The sequence below is a fragment of the Gouania willdenowi genome, chromosome 12 (genome assembly GCF_900634775.1).
Source record: "Gouania willdenowi chromosome 12, fGouWil2.1, whole genome shotgun sequence".
Taxonomy (NCBI): Eukaryota; Metazoa; Chordata; class Actinopteri; order Blenniiformes; family Gobiesocidae; genus Gouania; species Gouania willdenowi.
Window position 1 is genome coordinate 25,728,404 of NC_041055.1, and position 24,200 is coordinate 25,752,603.

A 24,200-nucleotide genomic window follows, 5' to 3' on the forward strand; every position below is an offset into this window, starting at 1 on the left:
TCTTATTTAATTGTCAGATTATCAAAAAAAACTCCCCCAAAATAAAGGAGCCAGAGACCAGGGACCCCCACTGTACCTGAAGGTGGTTGAACACAGACATGAACATTAAATAACAGTCATGTGGAGACAGGGCCATCTACTGTATGAGAGGGAACAAAGGGGAGAGATTTTTGGGGCCCATCCATAAAGTCAGCAAAATGATGGTCCATTGTTCTATGAATCTGTGATAACCACATTTATTTATTTATCTCAATAATAGCCACTGTTATCCAGGTATTATTATTTTGCACCATAGTGCATTGTCATCTTAAAGATGTAAGTCCTTGTTTTAATCAGAGATTTAAAAAAAAGGGTTAAAAGTGACCAAAAAATCTTGGAAAAGGTGGTTAAATAGGATTTTAAAATCAACAGAAATTGGTTACAAGTTGCAAATTAGAGTGGCTAAAAATGGACAGAAAAAGATGGGCTTGACAAATCGTGAATGTTGTTAAATTGGCAAAAATAAGCACGATACATGGTGAAAAGAGGTTAACAGTGACCTTAATGGGTCAACATATGCAACATTAGGTGGGAAAAAAGTGGTGGAAATGGTTTAGTGCCGATAATGTCTTGAAAGTGAAAGATGTGATGAAAAGGCATTAAAATTTGATGCAGAAATAGGAATAATGGAACCAAAATACATTAAAAGGAGCAAAAATATGGCAAGAAAAAGTGATAAAAATAGGTTAAAATATGGCAAGTTTGGTGTAGTTGCAGGAAAAGGGTAAAAATCGGCAAAAATGGGCTCAAATTGATTAAAAAATATTCCTTGTTCCTTGAAGGCCCCTAGCAAACCCCTACCAGTGTCTCGCGGCACCAAATGGGGTCCTGACCCCGAGGTTAAGAACCCCTAAATTACTCTATGATATTTGAATTTCAATGTTCTCCAAAGTGTACACACTGTTATAACATCTTTAAATTCCAGTGCCCATGTGCAACCACATTTTAAAGACCATTCAGCCTCCAAACTGGATTTCTTACAGCACAACTATTCCCCCACAGCCAGTCCGTCCAGCCCAACCCAGTACAGAAGGCAGGGGTTTCAAAAATCGAGGAGGGGGGGGGTTCAAAGCAAGAGAAGAGGGAAGTGCTATCTGCTGTTTACTTATGTGTTTTACCTTCTTGGTACAATTCCTAACAGTATTGACTAGCTCAGAAATGACCATGTCCACACATTTGGTGCAAGGCTCTTTAATCTTCCCAATCTGCCTTTTCACAATGGTCTCAAAGGCCATGTCCGGGGTGAAGAGGCCAGTTCTGCCCGACACAGAGAGAACCAGCCATGGGGCAAAGAAACCAGGGGAGGGCAGTGGAGAGACAGGAAGAAGGAAGTAAAGAAGGGGAGGAGGGTTGGGTGGAGAGAATAGTGTTATTGTGATGAATGTTTCCCTCATTTTCAAACCTTTTTTTTTTTTTTTTTTAACAAAAACAAACTCTAAAGTAAGAGGCAGATGACGGGAAATAGAATAACGCATATACAGTACAAGTGAATGATTTCAGGTTATCTGGGATTTGGTTGGATTTCAACAATTATTTCTCTTTAAATATTGGTTGGTATTAGTTTGTTGGTATTGATTATATTGTCTCATTTAGCTCGACAAAAAAAATGACAAATGTAATTTATAAACTAAAAAATAATGCATAAATATATGTATTTACACAAGACCTTTTCTATTTTAAATAAAGTCCTAAAGTTATGTTTAAAATCCTAATAAAGCGATTTATATCGCATTGTTTTACAATAACATAATATACACAATAACTTAAAATTCTGTCATTTTATGAGCTCAAAATGATTTTAAACATAATAAACTCATAAAACACATTAAAAAAAAATTAAGTCATTGAACACTGTATGGCACCGAACTCAAATAGACAATGATATAATAAGAATATAATTATATTTGTTGAGCAAAGCTGTTAAAAAAGCTGTTAAAAACAACAACAAACAAAAAAAAAACATTCTATTGAGGACTGGGTTTGATTCTACTAATACTCTTTTACAGTGTATTTTAATTGAAATAGTACATGTATTTCTTTATATAGATATGTATTGTATATACTTCCAATTTAAAGCCAATGTTGATTTAACATCAAACCTTACAAATCCTTTTTTCTACAGCACAGTTGTGTTTATATTATGTTTAACTTGGTTCAATTCACACACTGAACCCAAACAAAAACCTATGAGCTTTAATTTTCTCATGTTTCAGCCTCATTCACTAAACAGGGCATAGACAAACAAAGACAAACACACTCAGAATAGAATAGGACACAGGTGGATGAGTTCATCAGACAGACAGACAGATGGCAGACGAGTAAACAGACGAATATAGACAGACAAACAATAGAGAAGCTCTCAGAGAGGGAAGCGTAAAGTAGAGAATTACATGTATCAATTCCCTTTAAAATCATCATTGTGAGACTGTGTAATAAACTAGAGCTTGTGTTGCATTACATGTGGTGACAAACACATAAAGCGAAGGGAAACAGATTGTGCAGACGTGCCTGATGCCGTGGATGTTCTTGATGGCGTAGCTGATTTCTTTGCGGAGTTCTTTCTCATCAAACTCCATCTGAAACCAGATAAAAAGAAGAAGGATGGTTAAACACTTGACCAACAGAGGCACACTCTGTTCAATCATAACACGATAACCACCTTCATACAAACAGGCAAGGATGTGCCTGTGTTTATTCTGACATCTACTGTATACATTAGGACCAATATTAGCTTCTTGGTCAGATTGAAACTAGTTGTTATACAGTGATGTCCCGTGTCAGGGCAGTTTTACAGTTGTCCTCGTTTTAAACCACATGACCACGCTCTGTGATGAATGACGAGGTCCAGACGACGGCGTGATGATTTAATAAAACATGATTTATTTTAAACTAAATAAAAAAAAGGAGTACAAAAGGGATTCCCATAATATCGTACGGTATGTGTGTTACCATGTCATCATGCTCTCTCCAGGGAAACAGAGGAAAGGAATCACATTTATATGCAGGCAGGAACACACTTCCTATACGATACCGATATTGCAGCCTTGCGTGTTGGCCAATGTCGATATCCATCCGATACGATATCGGCACGAATCATACATAGTTTTATTACTTTTTCTGTTGTGTGGAATGTTAGAAAACGTTTGATCAAACAGAGAATAGTCAGTAAAAAATAACTGAAATTAACATGAATTGCTGTCAGTATAAGGTGGGAATAACTGAGGGCGGGAAAAAAAAAACTTATCTGAGCGCTTATATCGGAGATTTTAGATGCAGTCTGATAAAATCCGATATTCGTTTTCTGGCTGATATCGAACCGATATCAATATCGGATCAGGACACCTCTAGTTATTTAGTTGTTTGTTTATTTGCACATGCAAAATATTTTAAAAATCCATCAAACATTTATAACGTAACTGTGCTGGTAGAGGTTAAAAAGACCACAGGGTCTTAATTCAACCAATTCCAACTACAAGTAAGCAATATACATATACAAAGCAACAGATTAATGTATCGAAAATAAACTTTTCCGAAAATTAACAACATCTGCAAATGTTTTTTTTTTTTTAAAAGAGTTTAAAATAAATATATATTTCAGGTGGTTCTCTATATTTTAAAGTCCGTTGGTTAATTAAAGTTCTGCAAAGCAGCAGATTAAAATCCCTGCACTGCCTTGTTGAATAATTGTGAAAATTGGAAGAATATTTAAAGAAATGACAGAATAAATTTGGTAACTCAGTGGGCAAGTGCACATACTGTACCTATACATGAATAAACAAATGTTAACATTGAAAATGGACAAAATGTTGTCTTTTCTAAACAGGACCAGATGAAGACAATTTATCCGAGGAATCCAACATTCTTAGAAATTTCTTTTGAATTATTTATTTATTTATTTATTTATTCAGTTTATTTCCGACATGGTTACATTCACTTTTTTTTTTTTTTTTTACATTTCTTTTTTTTTTTTTTTTTGTACATGCCGAAAAAGGAGACGAGAGAAGCAGTTTGCTTATCTGGGTCCCGTCCCCTGTTTTACCATCGCAAATTTACATGGGTTTACATGTCTCTCTGGTCAAACATTCTTGAGTTGTTCTGAACAGTCCTTTTTTGTGTATTCTCATCTGTAGTCAGTGTTGTCTTGTTTTTATTCCTCCTCCTCTCTATCGTTGTTCGTGTTGGCCTTGTTCCCTGCCAGACGTTGTTAGCATTCCTCCAGTTCAAGAATAGTTCCTCTTTCGAAGGTGTTTGGAAGGTTTTTCCCTTGTCATCCATAATGTCACCACTCGCGAATGTCTCTTTTGGACACACAAGTTTGCAGCTTGTTTTGTCTCTACTTCAACACATTATTATATCTTAGTTCATTAGCAAAGCCGTGTTTAAATACATTTGTCAGGTATTGCCCCACGTTCAACTCTCCGTCCTGTGAAAGTTATTGTGCTTCTTACATGTTTATTTGCTGCCTTATGTTTCCTATTAACCAACAGATCCAATAATTAAAACGCTTTTACCTGCGGTCAGTGGTTGCACTGTAAAAACAGATCCGTTGTCATTTTTAATCATCTATTCTACGTCACATCTGCTTTTAATATAGTTCTTCGCCTTATTTACTGCAATGGCCTATTCTTTATTTCTTCCCTCAAGCTTAATAATTCATCGAAAGCACGTGTTTTTTTTTTTTTTTTAAACCCTATGACACCTGATGATTGATCATCTTCTCTTATATGTGGCAGATGTGTTTTTTTGTTGGTTTTTTTTTTTAGAGATAATCAGCTCTTTCCTCTCGGTAGGGTTCTTTTTATCGGCTTTAGATTTGATTTCCACGGGTTGAGGGCAAGAGAGGACAGAGAACGACCAATAAAAGATCAGACGGAGAAAAGAGAAAGTGAAGTGGAAGGATTATAGAGGCAGAGGGAAGGAGAGGATGTGGGTGATGAAGTGAAAGAAGATGTGACAGCAGAACGAGAGCAGTAGTGATGATGGTGAAGCAGGAGGGGTGAGGATGAGCTGAATATCAGCTGCATGAGGGAGGAAACCTGAAGTTATCCACCTGAGGGCGATACTGAGGTTATTTATGTGGTTTCTGTGCAATTGTGAGTGCTAATGAATAATGATGGCTGTTTAATCAAAAACAATTCAAATACCTAATACACTTGATTAAAAAAAAAAAGGCAAGTCAGGTACTAAGCCACTACAATACATAATTAGGATCAGTTGATGTTATCTTTTAATTGGAGGTGTATAAACTATATCCGAGAATCTTACTGTGAAAGGCTAGTAACTGAAGTTATTGTTCTTTATATGTGGCAATTACAGTACGACAACAATAATAATATTGATGAGGCATCTGTTAACCCCAATCATTACTAATGATACGGTAGCGGCCCCAGGAATGAGTTAGATGGAGGACTAGAAAACCGTAGACACAAATTGTTGGTAATTATAGAAAATGCTTGCCTCAATGCTTTGCTAGTAATTTTTCATAGTGGTTAAAAGATTATGTCAAACTAATGCACACAAATATTTTAGTGCCACAAACATTAAAAGAGGTATAAAAAAATATTTAAGAAAAAGGAAGGCATCTGTAGAGTTGCTCGCAGAAGCAGTTTCTGTTTATATTCTTTAGCTTGTTCAATAAAAAAATTGTTTTTGTGATTTCTGATCTGAACCACAAAAATGGGCAAAAAAACCAAAAAAAAACAAGGACTGCTGTTTAACACACATATGTAAAGGTGCAATATGTAGAATTTTCATCTTTTAAATATGTCTTAAATACCTAAAATACAAATTTGAGTGTTAAGAAACATGTCCTTATCTGTCCTGCCTTATGTGATTTATTTTTTTTTTGACACTACATAGTTATATATACATGAATAAATATTGCCTGTCGTACCTATTTTCCACCAGTTGGGTGAGTATAAGCGTATTTACAGCAGAGCAGTCCCTGAACGAGGCCATCCCTGGTAACAAACATCCATCAAACAGATAAACGGTGCGCTACCCGTGAGGTTTACAACTAGCAAACAACTGCTTAAACATCTTCACCCATGAACGCATCACACATATCAATCTGACGATATGCATCAGCTCGCATGGGCTCACCGAAAACATTTGCGGGATGTAGCCGAGAATATTGTCACCTGTACATTCAGTGGTCAGGACCGGATATGGCGGAAGTGTTGGTTTTCCTCAGTGATATGCCACCTGGTGGTGGCAGAAATTGCTTGCAAATCTCACATATTACACCTTTAACAGTTCATACTGAAGTATTTTATTTACATTAGTAACTCAAGCTAGCACAAAATCTCATTGGATTGAACTAAATGTGCTCGCCAATGTACAGGTAATCACAATTAGACTCTTGTCAAATCCTCTGGCTAATAACTCTTACAATGAGTAAACAAGCACTAAAATAAGTCATGGGAAATATGACAGAAGCCCCACCTTGACCAGTTCAAACGGGAACCGCTCGTGAAAGATGCGATTGATCTTGGCGCCACCTGACAGCTCGGCGGTGTCGATCTGGTCCCCGGATCCCTCTATACACTTATCAAAGTCAACGGAGAACTGCTGCACCATCCTACAGGGAGACGGGGACACACGTTTAACACCAAACATTTATCTCACATCCATCCATCTGTGCATCCATCCGTGCATCCATCTGTGCATCCACTTACTGAAGAAGAGCCTTGGTTTTACGGGACGGATCATCCGGCCTGAAGTTTTTATACTCCTCCACCTCCTTTTCTATGGACAAAAGCTGACTCTGCAGTTTGGCCCGCAACCCTGGCAGGGTGTCCCGGATGTGATTGGTGAGTTGCTGAACAAATTAAAGCAGAGGGTTAAAATACTTTTAAAAGTAAAAAGACCAACAACATTTTAATTTTTTTTCCTCCACCTGATTGAGGATTTTCTGGAGGTAAGCAGTGCCCATTCGGTCGGCCAGGTGTCTGTAAGAGGGATGAGAGAGGAAGAACTTCCTCTCTGCTGCCATGGCTGCAGTGATGTCCTTCTTCCCATCGATGTCCTTCTGGCTTCTGTTCACCACACCAACGTAGCCTGGACGCAGAAAAGAAGAACGTTGCAGACAGTTAACAGACTGAAACACTATTAGTTTTTACAACGTCCTTTAATCCAGGGGTGTCAAAGTCATTTTAGTTCAGGGCAAAAAAAAAAAGAAGCAATTTTAACATTATTGTGCACAAGTTTTCAAAATCAGTCCCTGAAGGATCTTCACTTCAAAAAGTATTGATTTTGTAACCAATTTTAGTGTAATTTATTGTAATTTTTTGTGAGAAACTGCAAGATTTTTTGAAAAATTTAGATTTCCTTCCATAATTGCAATAAAAAATGACTGCATTCATATGATATAAGCATGGGAAAACTTCAATCCCAAAAAAATATTGTGGAGTTTTGCTGAAATTTTGAATTTGAGATATCTATAACTGAATTATTAGGTTTTCTCTGTCGTTTTTACTGTCTTCTGTGGGCCGAAATGGATGCTTTAAATTAAATAATTTAATAACCTGAACAAATAATTATAGTTTTTTGTTGTTTTTTGTTAGTTATATTTAATAAATAATTAATTAATTAATGTAATTTATTTTTAGTTAAAAATGCTAATCATAATGATGATGATGATGGAAATGACCTTGATTAAAACATGAACTGAAAATAAAAAACAATGTAGGAGATGACCGGAAATAATATAAATGATATGAAAAAATCTATTCAGGAGCCATTAAACACTGTTTTAATCCACTTATTTAGAAAATTGATCCTTTAAAATGTGTGTTAATGCACATTCATTCCATCATTACGCTCTATAGTTGTTTTTTCATAGAATTCTGAGTAAAATATGGTCGGATAAGAGGGGGTACTTAGATTCAGAAATAAGAGAAAAGAGGTACTTGAACCGAAAAAGTTTGAGAACCACTGCTTTAAAGGGCCGGATTTGGCCCCCGGGCCTTGAGTTTGACACGTGCTTTAATCTATTAAGGAAAACTACAGAGTTATAAATGATACTTTATGAAGGAGGTAATTTTTACAAAAAAAAAAAAAAATCGTTTTTTTGAAGGAAATCCACAGAAAATACGTAAAAACCAACAAACCAGGAATGCTTGAATCACAAGGAGCCATTCAAGCTCTAGTTAACTTCCCTCATGAATCACTCCATTACAAGGTGCTACATGCAGTTTAACTCAGGCAACCCTGCACCATTGGCCTTGTAAACATGAACATCCACAGAGACACAGCCAGAAAAGAAAAGAAGGGGGGAAAAGGACATGGAAAATATTTCAAAGGCACATGCCTGAGCTTTAACTGAACGCAAATGGAAAAGAAAATGTGCACCACATCTGCACATTTCACCAGAGGACAGACAGGCCACAATATGCATGCAAGCACTTTTCCAAGACACTGTTTTTCCTCTTTGCCCTCTGCTCCACTTTTACTTTCCAACTGTTTTTTATTTATTTTTTTATTACTAGGAGAAATGGTAGCAAGCTTGTTTTATTACCACAAGAGGGAAACAGTGTGTCGTTACAGGAGGTCTTTAAATGTTTGTGGGTGTGCTCACCTCTGCGCAGTGGAAGCAGTTTGTTCTCCAGGATGTCCTTAGCATCGGTTCCCTCATCCATTAGATCCAGCTTTGTAATCACACCAATGGTCCTCATACCTGGAAAAACACACACACACACACACACACACACAATATGTACACTCACAAATTCATTTTACAAATAAGCACCAAGAAGCTGTTCATTGTGGGCAGACAACAGTCAAACTGTGTAATTTTAAATCATAATTGATCTTGGAGGCAACACATGAATTATATAAAAAACACAAATTTCAAAAACACACTGTGTTATATAAAACACAAGACTTCATTAATTACTATCCCTTGATTTTCCCATATATGACATACTGTGTAGAATCCTGGGCAACCACTTTTAAGACCATTGTTAGCGTTTCACGACTGATAAACAAAGCAGGGTATTATGACCAGACAACATCCATTATTCATTAATCAAAACTTATGAAATGTAAAGATATTGGTTATGATAAAATAACACAAATAATGTTCAAAGCTAAATAAAATACTCTTCCAGAAGGCATTCAAAAACACGTCTCTCTACAGACCAACAAATACAGCCTAATTTATATTTATTGTACCAAAGGCAAGATTAGAAGTAAAATGAGCATGTCTGTCTGTTCTAGGGGTTAAAATATAGAATAATGTTGATAAAGAAATAAAAATGAGTGTCTCAATATTTTTTGAAAGTTATGTAAAGCAATAAGAATGTTTGTATGATGGAGTGCCCCGATCTGATATTAATATCGGATATTGGTCCGATATCAGCCAGAAAACGAATATCGGATTTTATCGGACTGCATCAAAAATCCTCTAATATAATATATTGGTTTATTGGAATTATTTTTTCAATATTTTCTATTTAATTTTTTTTTTTTAGAATATTCTTATTCTAAATGATTAAATAAATGTAATTCATTGGTTTATAATAAATGGGTCTGTTTTTTTAATAATCAAGCCTTTTCTAACATTCCACACTACAAAATAAGCAATAAAAGTATGTATGATTTGTGCTAATATTGTATCAGATCGATATCGGTATCTGCTATTACTCAAGGCTGCAATTTTGGTATCGAATCGGAAGCAAAAAAAGTTGTATTGGGACATCTCTATTTGTAAGGGTATAAAATATACTTTGTAATTATTTTTTTTTTGCATTTATTGAAAAATGCAACTCAAATGTACTTTGTTGAATGCTTGCATTTCTTTTGTGTGTATTATTTGAGAAAGTTAACTTGAATGTAATGATTTATGTTGGGCATTAAAGCATTTTTGCTTCGGCCTCTTTCAGTTTCAAATAAACTGAAATATGAAACTAAATGAGTAGCTCAGTCTCGTCTGGTAGTGTGATGGCATTTTTTAGGCATCATATTTGTGAATGCACACAAAGGAAATGCACGCACACACACACACACACTCACCCTGCGGGTCGACCTCTTTGGCAATCTTTAAAGCATCAGAGTTGGCCAGATCTGAGTTTGCTGGGGACACGGCCAACATCAGGCAGTTTTCCTTGGTGACAAACTGCATCAGCATTTCTCTGATCTGAAACTCAATGTCCGCCGGTTGGTCGCCCACCGGCACCTTAGTCATCCCTGGCAAGTCCACCAGTGTCAGGTTCAGCACTGGGAGAAGAGAAAACAGTTATTAAACGTTGCCACTGTGGGCTAATATTTCCAAACCATCAAAGTCAACCTCACCATGAGGAGAGTAAACACGCAGGTTGATGGGTACAGGTGAGATGCCCTTATTCGCCCCAGTCATGCGGTCAGTCTCCGCCTCAATCTCCTGTCGAACCTCATCAAAGTCTACAAACTTTTTGCCCTTACAGTGCAGGAACTCAGCATGCTCTGGAAATAAAAAAAAAGTTAATTTTAGTAAAACAACAAAGAACTTAAATATCTTGTATGAAAAAGCAACTAAAAAGAAAAAAAGATGTGTAAAATGTTAAAATAACAATGTGCAATCTAAAGTTTTTTTGTCTTTCTTCTTGACGAAGAAAGCATTATGAAGTGTATCTATGGCAACATGAAGAAATAAAAATGTAAAAGGTTGAAATTGCCGCAGGAATTTTTTTGTTTTGATCTCCACTGTACACACTGGGTTTATTGACATTGTCAGTAAAGTTCTTCGCATTGCATTGTGGGATGTGGAGTCCCATAGACGGATGCATAAAAATAATATGATAAAACATAAAATAAACATCCGCCATTGTTTTTGCCACAAATTCCAGTCCGTGAAAACACCAGAAATGTGTTGGGAAGTCACTTTGGCAGAAAACAAACATTTAAGCAGCATTTTCAACCTTTTGTTGACAAAATGTTTTCGATGACTACATTTGTTTGTGACAATAAATAGACTATGACTAATTTTAAGGAAATAAATTCAACGTGAAAGAAAATTAAATAACAATATGATGATATTTTTGTCAACTAATAAAAACTCAATTATGTTTCTTTTTTGGAAGGTATCCAATCAAAACTAACATCATCTTTTCAAGCAGTTTTGTGTCTTCAAGAGAGACATTAACAATTGCTATTTAGTCAGTCCAGAAATGTGTTTAATGTTCACCAAATGTCGTGTGACAACTTTACTTTTATCAACATTTATCCGACCACGTTACATCACAGATCCTTATTTGACTAAAAAAATCAATCTCTGAATAACAATTGTGCAAATATTTCTTGATGTAAAAATATGTGTCTGACATGTAGCAATTAACCAGCTTCAGCCTTTGGATGCACAGACATATTGACATTCTTATTAATCTACAAAATCTTTCCAAATTATTGTTAATTACAAAATGTGTTCTGCCCAAAGAGTTCGGTTAGGTTGCCAGTTGTATAATAATGTCATGAGTTTGTACCTGTGGGGCAGTTCATCAGCTGCAGAACCAAAGGACGACGTGTCACGATGCCAGAGCCTCGAGGAAGAAAGTCTCTGTAACACAGCAGCTGATAATCAGGGAGAGTGATGATAATACACACAGAGACTGACAAAATTAAAAAAAAAAATACTAAATATAAGTAGGAGTGTAGGGCTAGGCGATTTTTCCTAAAAGAAAATCTCCAATTTTTTAAAAAAAAAATCCTAGTTTCGATTCAATTTTTTTTTTCAATGCACTTAAAAATGACTTCAAATATCAGATATATTGTCAAAAGTGCAACTTTATTGCTGTGATTGTCCTCAAGAGTTTAAAATGCATAAAACAATCCCAAAATAAAAAGTAAATGAGGCTCTGTCATTCAACTATTTCAAGCTTTAACCCAGGTTTAAGCAAAAATGTAACAGTAGCTTCAATTTTCTGATTAAGAAATCAGATAACTACATATTTTATAACATATAACATTACAATTAAAAAAAACAATAAACTCTTCCCTTAGCATCTCAGCAGAGTGCGAATAAAAAATTAAGGTCGGATTGTGAAAAAGTCTGTGGAGGGAATAAAAATTAAAAACATTTTTTTTTTTTTTTTTTTTTTTAAAAACTCAAATTTGCAAAATAAAAATTATAATACAAATAAATCCATTAAATCGATTTTTTTGCCCAGCCCTATAAGAGTGCCATTGTGAATACGCATAAATATAACAGTTTTAAATGTTAAAAAAGGGGTACTATACAGATGTGATGTACTGTGTATCATTTCGACAGAAAACTCAATGAAGTACGAAAACAAAAAACAACCTTTTAACATGTGTCAAACTCAAGGCCCGAGGGCCCAACCCGGCCCTTTAGAGATCCAATTTGGCCCGCAGGAGAATTTTTTTCACTTTCATTAGACTTTATTTTGTCAGAAGAACCACATGGAGATTAATAATCTCCTTGTAGCAGTAAATAAAATAAGTTTACTATGTCAAAATAATACTAAAATGTTCATATAACAAATGAATAGCACAAAAGACGAGTACATGAAAAACAATTTTAAAAAAGTACAGTCACAGTCAGAGCTTATGAAAGATAGAACTATAAAAAGCCAACATTAAAACCATTAATTATTGTGTAAATTTCCAACTAATTCAGTTGTAAATATCTCAGTCCCTCCAAATGCACAAAATCAATGAAACTCAACAACATTCGCAGGCGTTATATCACATGTCATTTTGTAACTCTCACTTTTTCTAAAATCAAGTAATTTTCCTAAAATTATTACACCAAATGTCCCCAAATTAAATAAAAACTGGTCAAATAATAAAGGAAATTTAAAGTCAAGATCTTGTAGGGAGTGTTTTTTTTCCCTGTGTGGATACTGAACTACATGGTGGTTAAAAACTGATGTGGAAATGAGCATTTCTGTCAATGTTTATTCTTGTCTTTGTCTGCTTTTTAAGGCATGGTTTATTTATAAAGTGATTTTTGCAGATAAAATCACAAAATGCTGTACAGAGTTGTGGTAAAAACACAAGTGCAACATCATAATAGAATAATAAAACATGGGTGCATAAACATCTTAAGAGCAGCAACATTAAAGGATAATGAAAATTTAAAATCCAGTTAACTAAAAGCTTTTCTGAAAGTCTTTTTTAAAAGAGACTGGTGCAGGTTATTCCAGAGTCTGGGAGCTACAGCCTGGAACGCCAGGTCTCCTCGGGTTTTAAGTTTAGTTTTTTTTATAAAGTTGTCTAAATCTAAATCTAAATCTAAATCTAAATATCTGTCACCTATTGCTTGGATATTGTCGGTGCCTTACAGATTTTACACATCATTTATATGTGGAAGTAGAAACTGAGGTTAAAATGACTCATTTTCTCTGCCCAAAATCTGTGGCCCACATGAGATCAAACCAGTCCGTGTTTGGCCCCTGAACTAAAATGAGTTTGACACCCTGGCTTGAAGCAGATTTCTGCTTAATGTCTTCAGGAAACATGCACTGGAAGCAGTTGTGTTTGTTCCTCACACAGCAGCTGCAATATCTCCAGGTCATTTTGTTGTTTTCTGAACAGAAGAGACGGGAGGACGTGTATATAGCGTTATGGAGTGTTTTTATTAAATACACTTTTCAAAGATCTGTATAGATTTCCACATGGATGTAGGTTTTTGTGTCTGTGACAGTTGTGTGTATGAGATGTAACAGCATAAAAGAGCACGTGTTTCACCAGATGACTGTCGGCCAGTGTTGTCATGCTTTCTTTTTGCACGGCAGCACAATGTTTTCTTTGAAGCTGCTTACGCAACATCTCAGTCATCAGCCACCGGCACCTCAGAGGTCACGCATCGATGTGGGGCAGGAATAAAACAGCTCGTAAAGACGGTCAGAATATGAAGTATAGTGCAGTCATTGGAGCTTGAAGTAAATATCACATACTATAACTAGTAATAATACCTTATCGTGTGTTATCTCATTAGGTTTAGTTACCATACACACGTATTCTCTATTACAGAATATTAGGAGATCATTTCCCTGCAACATATGTGTGTTTTTAAGTGTCTAGACCACAGGTGGGCAACTTCTGTCACAAAAATGTGTTTGTTTGATCGAAGGGCCATTAACACAGGAAACAACAGAGTTTTAATCGTAATTTTGTGTGTTTTTCTGTCATTCTTAGTATGTTTGTTGTTGTCTTGCTAGTTGTGATTGCATTTTGTGCATTTCTGTAGTTCTTTTGTGTATTTTTCCTGTAAAATGTTTTTTGGACTCATATTGTGTATTTCAGTTGTCATTTTGCATTTTTTGTTAAGCAATTTTTGTGTATTTCAGTTGTCATTTTGCGTGTTTGTTAGTACTGTGGGATTGCAGAGTAATTTTTTTGTGTTTTTCTTGTCGTTTTATGTACTTTAGTGTTTTGTTTTGTTCATTTTTGTACTGTTTTTGTAGTATTTCCTGTGTTTTTCTTGTCTTTCACTGTATTTTCCTGAAATGTTGTAATTCTTTGTATTTTTATCCATTTTTTGGAGTCATTTTGTCTATTTTTGTTGTTGTTTTTGTTCATTTTTCTAGCATTTTTGTGTGTTTTTGGAGTGTTTTCTGTTTTTCTTGTATTTTACTGTATTTTCCTGTAATGTTGTAATTCTTTGTATTCTAAGAATGTTTTTTTTGGAGTCATTTGGTGTATTTTTGTTGTCATTCTGTTCATTTTTGTAGTATTTTTTTATATTTTTGGAGTATTTTCTGTTTTTCTTGTATTTTACTGTCATTTCCTGCAATGTTGTAATTCTTTGTATTTTTTTAATGTATTTTTGCTTTTGTTTTGTACATTTTCCTGTAATTTTGTACGTTTACTTTGGGGACCTCATAAAATTAGACCGAGGGCCGCCAGTCGCCCATCTCTGTTAGACCATATGGCTCGAACGCAAATCAGCTCCACAGAAACGCGGCGTTAAAAGCTGTTCTAGCAAGTCATGTGAGTGTGATAATCTCACAGAATCTCATTATTTCTCTATCTTTGTATCATTTCTAAAAAGTGAGAATAAAACAGGTCGACTGACACGTGTCTGCTTCTACAAAGCTTTGAAAAGACATGGTAATTTTTAATATTTGTCAAAAGATGACAACAAGGAGTGCTTTGTCTCATGTGTGGCAGTATCATCGTCACATTTTGCACCAAAGAAAAACCTCCCTGCTGTTTCTTGGTGTCTGCCTGTTGCTACTCTACCACCTGTGAGTGTGTGGGCCTGTTTCTGTCACTTTTTACCTTTTAAACACGATTTAGAAAAACAACAGATGGTCTTTATCTGCCTCATCATCTCTCATGAAATCCCAAGGGTGCCATCATGGCATGGGGGGGCGGGGGGGTGTCTCTTCACCCAAATATCTATAAAATCCAGTCGTCACATTTCCTGTGCACCAAATCTTTTGTCCGTGAAAAGATGCACAAAGCAGTGCAAATATGAGCCATTACAAAAAGGACGGCGTCAACAAAAAAGCTGAGTGAGAGAGTTTGTTTGTTGTAAAGACGCCTTGTGAAAGCAGTTAACATGTCTCAGCGTTTTTGCACTCAGCGTTTAGTTGAGCATCGAGGCACTTTCAATCATCAAAGGAAAACAACATCCGCCCACTTCACTACTGGACGGCATTGATTTGATCTAATTGAAGTCCATGAACTGATAGATCTAAATACTGTAGAATGCAATGTATCAATATGGCAATGGGAGCCTGATTGATTAATCAGTGGCCACAACCAAGTCAGCACAACGCCAGATGTCAGCCATACATTTTTGTTTTCAGTGCACAAAGTGTGCCAGTTCAGATTTTGATTTTTCATTTTATTTTATTTTCAGGCACGTGACATTTAATACATTTTGTGCAATCACATACATATAAAATATTCTTATACCTACACACGTCCAAAAATATATACACCATTTGATGTTAATAAATAAAATTAATTATATCTTGTGAAAATTAACAGTAGTTATACAAAAAAATGTATAAACTATGTTTAATTAGACCCACACATACATACATACTGTACATACATACATTTCTCATATGTGATTAGCATGCCTGAAAAGGGGTAGGAAGAAGTAAATTTATCAAATCCTACTTCTTTTTTTTTTTTACTGCAATTTATTTGATCTAGAATGATATTTGAGAAAGTGAAAGTATAGAATTATTTTGTTTGAGATTACGTGTGGTAAAGAATTATGATAATTAAATAATAATAATTTCAGGCGACCCCATTTTAATTCCAGGCAACCCCATAAGGGGTCACAACCCCAAGGTTGAAAAACACTGATGTAAATCATTGAGAACCAATTCTCATTTGCTAACCTTGTTGCATGCATTTAAAAATCCATATCCGATTGGACAAAGTCATTTATGAGGATTCCTGTCCAAATATTTAAAAAACATCTACTTATTTATATGAGAGCTGTTCATTCACCTCAAATTAGTTTAATAATCTAGTAGGATAGCAACACCCAATGAAGAACAGGAAACTTTAGTGAAGGAAATGTTTATTTATGATAATGGTTTTAGATAGTGTCGCGTAGTGGTTGGAAGCCCCTATTTCCTTCACTTTTATTCAGTTTGGTTTCTTTAAGTTGACTATATTCATGTTGTTAATTTGCTTGTCCTTAAATTTAAAAAAAAAAGTCCTGGGTAGGGCCGTAATAATATCAAATACTTTTCTTCAGAATCCCAATAATTCATGCTTTCTACAGTATGCTGATTATTAATGCCATGCTAATAATGTTACAGTATAAATGTGTGTATCGCATCACTTCCCACTTCTTCACACTATCACACACTGAGCCTAATCTAATTAACTTTTACTACATTGACGTCTTCCCAGAAGCCTTTGGGCCTAAAGGTGGAGCCACGATTCAACAGCGAACTTTGCATGCACTCACTGAGCCAATGAGAACGCTGAATGCTGGATTGTGAGCATCAAGATTATCAGACGGAAACCAATGGGAGGATAGTTTTTTGCAGGGGAGTTGCAGCCCAAACAGAGATTAGTGTTAATCCTCTGCAGTTTTATCACAGAAACTGTCCTCTCACTGACTGCTTTCTCATTCTAACGCATTCACACCATTCTCTGCTTTCACAGTTCACAGACTCAGTCCGTACCGTACTGGTTCCTCAGCTTTGGATCCACCAAATTACACTCAATGGTGCTGTAGATTTACTTAATGAAAATAATATAATATTTATATGTAAGTATAAATATATATATATATATATATATACAGTATATATATATATATATATATTTTTTTTTTTTTAAATAATTAATTTATCTTTTCTTTTTTCCCCCTCATTTCTCTCAATTTTATCATATCTATTTTGTATGTGTATGTATATATATACACAGACCCTTTCCAAAAAATTAGAATATCATGGAAAAGTTGTTTAATTTCCAAAGTTCCATTCAAAAATTTTAGCTTTAATAGATTATAGATTCAGGGCCCACAATTTAAACGATTTCAAGTATTTATTTGTTTATTTTTACATAATTTGGGCTTCCAACTCATAAAACCCACGGAAACAGGAATTCAAAAAATTAGAATACTGTGAAAAAAAATCACCATTTTACTTTTCAGTTTTTGCAGAAAAAAAAGGAGAAGAAGGACTGACTGTTGTTGAATGGAATTATGGAAATTAAACAACTTTTCTATGATATTCTAATTTTTTGGAAAGGGTCTATATATACATGTATATGTGTGTGTGTGTGTGTGTGTATATATTCATATATCATTCCTTTCCACCACATATTTGTCTATTATTAACTTGTAAATGTCTCCTCCTCTCACCCCCTAATAGCATAATACCATTATTATAATTATTATAATATCACACACACACACACACACATGCGGACCCACACACACACACGCACACACACTTACTGTATTATAAACTATAAGATTTGTAAATACTGTCTATGGTAAAAATGTAAACATTTCTGTAAGTGTCTCTGCCTTTGTGTTGTATGTGGCAAAAAATACAAATATTTAATGAAAATAATGCAAAAAATCTAATTAAATCTTTTCAATATTGAATATTGAAAAATGATGTGTATATGGTAAAACAATTAAACGCACAAGACAAATAATCATCGGATTAAAAAATATTAGGTGTCATGATACAAACCACTTTAAAGAAGTATTAAGATTTGTATAATTTAGTTATTCATCTCTTAGACACATCCAGAAAATTGTGCAGTGGTTGGATTGGTGTAATGAAACCAATGAGAGATCTTAATCAGGATTTATGTAACCCAAAAAGAAACACTTAAAAATAAACCAAAAAAAAAACAAAAAACGTTTTTTTTGGGCCAGCTGTGCAAGAACTTCGTTTTACGAGCTTGTGAAATTGCCTTGTTTTTATGAGTCGCGCAGAAATCTAATTTCATGCTTTTCAAGCCTCAAAAAGAACAAAGATTTAACAGGGGGTGAACCTATAAACAGCAAACATGTGACGTGTCATAATAAAACCAGTCGTCTTCTTCCTCACTCTGTCCTTTTAACAAAATAAAGTTGTTCACATTAAACTGAGCACTCTCTCCTCTCTTTCTTTCTCTCTATCTGTTACATAACACCTCAAACATGAGCTTAATCCGTGTGTGGGGGTTGGAATTTGAAATGTGAAGGCAGAGAAGGAAAAAAGCAACTGTTTTTTGTTGTTTTTGTCATTTTATGATCCAGCAGATTCAGCTAGAGCGGAGAATATAGTAAATTACTTTCACCTGTGAAAGGTTTATCATTGATCTGCTGATCAATACAACATCAAAAGGAAAACGGTGTCATCCGGACTCTTAAAGCACTAAATAGAAATTAATTTCAGATATTTCAGATATTTGAGATATGTGAAAACTGCGTTCTTCTCGATTATTTGAATAAAACAACCTAGTAGTAAAAAGAAATTTGAAACACCAAGCTGCTATCAATCACTGACATCGTGAAGGTCTTATTCTCGCCTTTGTTACATAAGGTCTGTATTTAATTTTGGAATATCACACAACATTGGTCAAAGTTTCATAATATCATATTTTGTACCAAAGTTAACACCAAAATTAAAAATAACATTCCCTTAAAGTTTCTAATGAGCTGCTGTAATTTTTGCCAGAGCTGTCCAGGGTGCTGAAACCAGTTCATTAACCACAGCTTGACTTTATCACTTGAACACAACAGACTACAGTAATAAGCAGCTCATTGTTTTAACCATTATGTAAGATAAATGCAGTGTTAGTGTCTGATGATGTTGGTTTGAGGAATTTAACGACAGGATTTCAACTTCCTGCAGGCTTTCTTTCTACAGACAATTTAATTCAACGCAGATGAACATGTTTTTTTTTCAGGCTGATGTTTTGCTTTTTTAGCCCAAAATTCAGGTTTATCAAGACACACACAGGCTTTTTTCCCACTATTATTTTTGCACAGAGGAGCAGCTGTCAGGCTTCCTGCTTTTGTCTGTTTTAATGAGACTCCTGGGAATGTAAAAACCTCACTGCCACAAACGGGAAAAGGTGAGCCAGACGTGAAATCATATAAAATGTCCTATTCTGCTTGTGCATAAATTATTAGGAAAAAACTGATCTGTAAATAATCATTCCGACGGCTGATTTTAGGGTATGCAGAGGTTTCAGTATGTATACTAAGTAAAATATTAGAGGGGCCCCAATCCAATATTGATATCGGTCCAATATCAGCCAGAAAACGAATATGGGATTTTATCAGACTGCATCTATAATCACCAATATACAATGACATTTTCAGCTCCAGCACTTCTACCCATAGGTGACTGTGGTTCACACTCCAAGTATCCTACTATTCCTGACTAGTGTTCTCTGTTTGAGTAACGTCACTTCATCAAGCCTTTTCTAACATTCCACACTACAAAATAAGTCATAAAAGTATGTATGATTCGTGCTGATATCGTATCGGATCAATAACGGTGTCGGGCCGATACATAAGACTGCAATAACGGTATCATATCGGAAGTGAAAAAGTGGTATCAGGACATCATTATAAAATATTCTATATTCTACAGTACAGTAGTCAATGCTATAATTCATAATCAAGGGGTAACTTGCATTTATTTAGATTGTATTAAATTACACTAAGGGCACACGGTGGCTTAGTGGTTAGCACGTCCGACACCTGGGTCCTTTCTGTGTGGAGTTTGCATGTTCTCCCCGTGCTGCGTGGGTTTCCTCCGGGTACTCCGGCTTCCTCCCACAATCCAAAAACATGATTGTAAGGTTGATTGGAGTCTCTAAATTGCCCATAGGAGTGAATGGTTGTCTGTCTGTGTTGCCCTGCGATGGACTGGCGCCCTGTCCAGGGTGTACCCCCAACCAGCGCCCAATGAGAGCCGGAGATTGGCACCGGCAGACCCCCGTGACCCTGAACAGGAATAAGTGGGTCTGAAAATGAATGAATGATCGAATAAATTACACTAAATAAACAAGTAAGAGAAATGGAAACCAAACACAGTGAAGATGAGCTTCCTGCACGTTACCTCACAGGGTGTTTTAACACCTTTTGTGCGGGATTACATAAGCTTTAACAGCACAGTTGAAAGATAAACTGTGCCTTTGAGAATAAACTTAAACAAGACCGCTCAGAGAGCACAGAAATCCACCAAGTGCCAAATATCCTCTTTGCCAGATATTGGCAGTTATCTGGATCTGTAATCCTGATCGTGGTACCATGGTAATTCACACTTCAAAGACTGAGTCAAATATCATAAAGATCGGTCAATGACAAACTAAGACATTCATTTTTGATATTTTTAGGTTTTTGAAATTCATCCAGATTCAGCATGTTAAGGTTTTCATTTATTCCGACAACATTTGTTCAAAAGTTGTCTGAAAAAATGAAAACCTTAACATTTCAAAAATTCAAAATGAACTTGCTGGAATTACTCATCCAGAGTCAGTAAATTGACCCAGATTCCCCCAAAAATTTAATAAAATCTTCCATGAACTAAAGTTTATCTTTCATAAAAATGTTGTTTAAAATCTATTAAGTATGGTTGATGTAATAGCTGTTGACAAACAAAGAAATACAAATAAAATGTGAAAATATTACCTACTTGGTGGAGGTAATACAGTAAATCAGCCTTTCTTTTTATTCACTTTTAATTCTTTTTTGGATTAATAAAGAACTAATTCATCTTACTTTATTTATTTTTACTGTTCAGAGTCACAAAGTGCAAGAGACTCCGATTACAACATAATTTCCACTCAACTTCAACTCAATCTCCTCAGATAGACAAGGAACCTTCTCGCCTGCAAAGGGTTTACACTGTTTACTGCTAAATCATGTATTTTAGGTTTAGTTACATTTCTAAATTACTGATAGGTGTGTAAATGTGTCTTAGCCGATAAAAAGCTGAAATACAAACATTTGACTGTTATTCAAAGGTTATTTTGATCAAAGTACTGCACTCATTAAAAGGTGTAATTTCGATGATCTGAAGCTGGAGTATTCACCTTTTTGTGCAGTTAATGGCTGGACGACTGGATTATTTTTCTCATTACTGTGTGTTAGAGTTATAAGTGTAAATGGTAGGAAATAAATAAGCAATCAGGGGAACCTGCTGGGTTCCCTCGGTTAGACGTGAACATCTGTGTTAAAAACAGACGGAATAATAGCAGCATTGTCACGTGTAAACACCCAGCGTGTCATGTCAGCATGTGTTGTTTCAGACTGATAACATGAACACAATGACTCACGATGAAAAGAGAGACTGGAGGAAGAGAACAATTAGAGCTCACACACACACACACACACACACACATATCAATGACGCTACCAAGCAATTTATTCACCTTAAAAATGTAAAACGCTGCAGGAATACCATCTCCTGGCCTTTCTGTTCAGTTAAATTAACCAACAGTGGTCTCCAGGTATGGAGGCATAATGAGGTTCAAGCCGTTTCTATAGTTACAGCTGTGCAACACAGCAGGTGAAGTAATCAGTGTGAGGAGATCATTTAACAGCACTAATTATTTTAACAAGGAAGAAATGTGACATTAAGAACAAGAGCACTCAGAGAGCAAAGCTCCAAATATCATCTTTGACACATATTGTCCGTTATGTGGATCAGTGATCATAATTATTCACACTTTAAAGGCTTGGAAGAAACTTCTATCCCCATTAAAAATGATACAGTAGGTCCAAATGTATGGGATTTTCATAATATCACAATTAAATGCAGAATCTGAATGCAATCCAGATATAATTCAGTGGGGTAATAAAGGAACCAATCCAACATAACTGAGTCAAATTTCATTAAGACTGGTCTTTTACAAAATAAGATATGCATTTTTTAAATTTAACAAATGAGAGATATGGATTTTATTTTATTTTTCAAACTGAACCAGAATCAGTATTTGTATCAAAATTTTGTCAAAGTCCTTTAGTACTTTTGACGTAATCCTGCTAACAGACAAACAAATAATTACTTTTCTATAATTACTTTTTGATCATGGTTGTTTTACTGTATTGGGTCAATGAATTGACACCTAAATATTTTGTCCAACTGCATTTCTTTTAGTTAAACAAGTTCAGATGAACCACAGGCCGGAACCGCAGGATGTCTCCGCGCCAAATAGCACGTACCACGTTCCCGAGAATTAAGTCAAATGACTCGGTTCCACCAAGTGAAAAAAGGTTTCCGAGAGGCTCTTGACATCCGCTCGTAGAATATCCATGTCAAATTACAGCCTGATTCAACGAGCATTAACTGAGGAGTAGTCATTTGAAAAATGGCCTGGCGCCCTGTGGCACATACTGAGTAATGAGCCGCATTCATGTATTGGTATGTGTCAATGATTCGGTATCACCAAGCGTCGCAATATTTGACTCGCAAATAAATGAGAAAATGATTTTAATGGAAATTGATGAAAAAGGGGGGTGGGCCCCTCGGGCCCCTAATCAAATTGTGCGAGGCATAATCGTAATCTACGTTGAAGTACCTCTGAAACGATATATCACATGACTATGTTCCCATAAATTTGGAAATGAGCAGAAATGGAGGGGGGCCCCGGGTCCCATTTCAAAAAAAGGGCTCCGAGCATCTCATCATATTGATTCATAGAGTATTCATACCAATCTGCATTCCGAATGGGGCCCCCTGGCGCCCCCGTGAGACGTACGAGGTAATGAGCCCCATTTATATATTGGTATGTGCCAATGATTCGGCATCACCAATCGTCGTAATATTTGACTCGCAAATAAATGAGAAATTGACTTTCGCTTCAAATCAAAAATCGGGCTCCGAGCGTTGATGGGTACACATCCATAGATTATAGCTATCGAATTTCAGCCTGATCAGTTCACGAATGACAGAGGAGTAGTGATTTTAACTAGTCCGGTAGCGCGACCTAAAAAGATACAAAATATGTAGTAACTTAGTATACTGTATATACACTCACTTTGATTTTTTATTTTTTTAAATGTCACTTACTGAATTACTTTTATTATTTATTCTGTTATTCAAAGTGTCCAAATAACATGATGTGGTAAGAAAAAATATTCAAAATTACTATTTAATTATTTATTTATTTTTAATGTATGGCCTATTTTTGTTAGATTATAATTCTTTATATTATATCAAAGTATTTCTATATTTATTTCCATCATAATATTCATGCAAACCTTTTATTAAATATCAGGCATTGAAATCCTTTTACGTCACTGACCAAATACAGAGTAGTCAGGATTAGTGGCAAGTTATGCCAGCTCAGATATTTTTTTAAACTACATTTTATTATTATTATTGTTATTATTATTATTATTATTATTATTATGAATAACTAAATTTATATTTTACAAAATGAAAGTATAGAACACGGCTGTTTAAGATTGTGTTTTAGTTTGAAAAAAATAACCTAAAAAAAATGTACTGTATTCCTAATCAGTCATTTTTATATTTTTTTTTTATATCAATTACTAGACACCTCAGGTGATCCCACATGAGGTCCCTGACCCTATGGTTGAAAAATACTGGTATAGTGGATGCATGGATGGATGAAAGGATGATTTCATGAACCAATGGTATGTATTACATTTAAAACACTCATTTATTCATCAACTCATTTTGGATCACACTGACCTGTGAACATGAGGTGTGGCGTGTTTCAGATTAGGATTAGTAGCCATGTGATAAACAATGACA

The 24,200-nt window shown here is 35.2% G+C and overlaps 1 protein-coding gene across 4 annotated transcripts in view; it reads right to left on the reverse strand.

Moving 5' to 3' along the window:
* dnm1a (dynamin 1a) overlaps positions 1-24,200 on the reverse strand; it is a 64,105-nt gene that overhangs the window by 37,688 nt on the left and 2,217 nt on the right. For 2 of the 4 annotated variants that reach the window (XM_028463184.1, XM_028463182.1), the window contains exons 2-10: positions 11,499-11,572; positions 10,333-10,482; positions 10,054-10,257; positions 8,618-8,716; positions 6,938-7,098; positions 6,717-6,859; positions 6,484-6,619; positions 2,548-2,615; positions 1,158-1,296 (exon numbers count right to left, since the gene is read on the reverse strand). In XM_028463184.1, the coding sequence (XP_028318985.1) occupies positions 1,158-1,296; positions 2,548-2,615; positions 6,484-6,619; positions 6,717-6,859; positions 6,938-7,098; positions 8,618-8,716; positions 10,054-10,257; positions 10,333-10,482; positions 11,499-11,572 (1,174 nt within the window). The remainder of the gene's footprint in view (positions 1-1,157; positions 1,297-2,547; positions 2,616-6,483; positions 6,620-6,716; positions 6,860-6,937; positions 7,099-8,617; positions 8,717-10,053; positions 10,258-10,332; positions 10,483-11,498; positions 11,573-24,200) is intronic. The other 2 variants (XM_028463183.1, XM_028463185.1) reach the window with 1 other exon arrangement.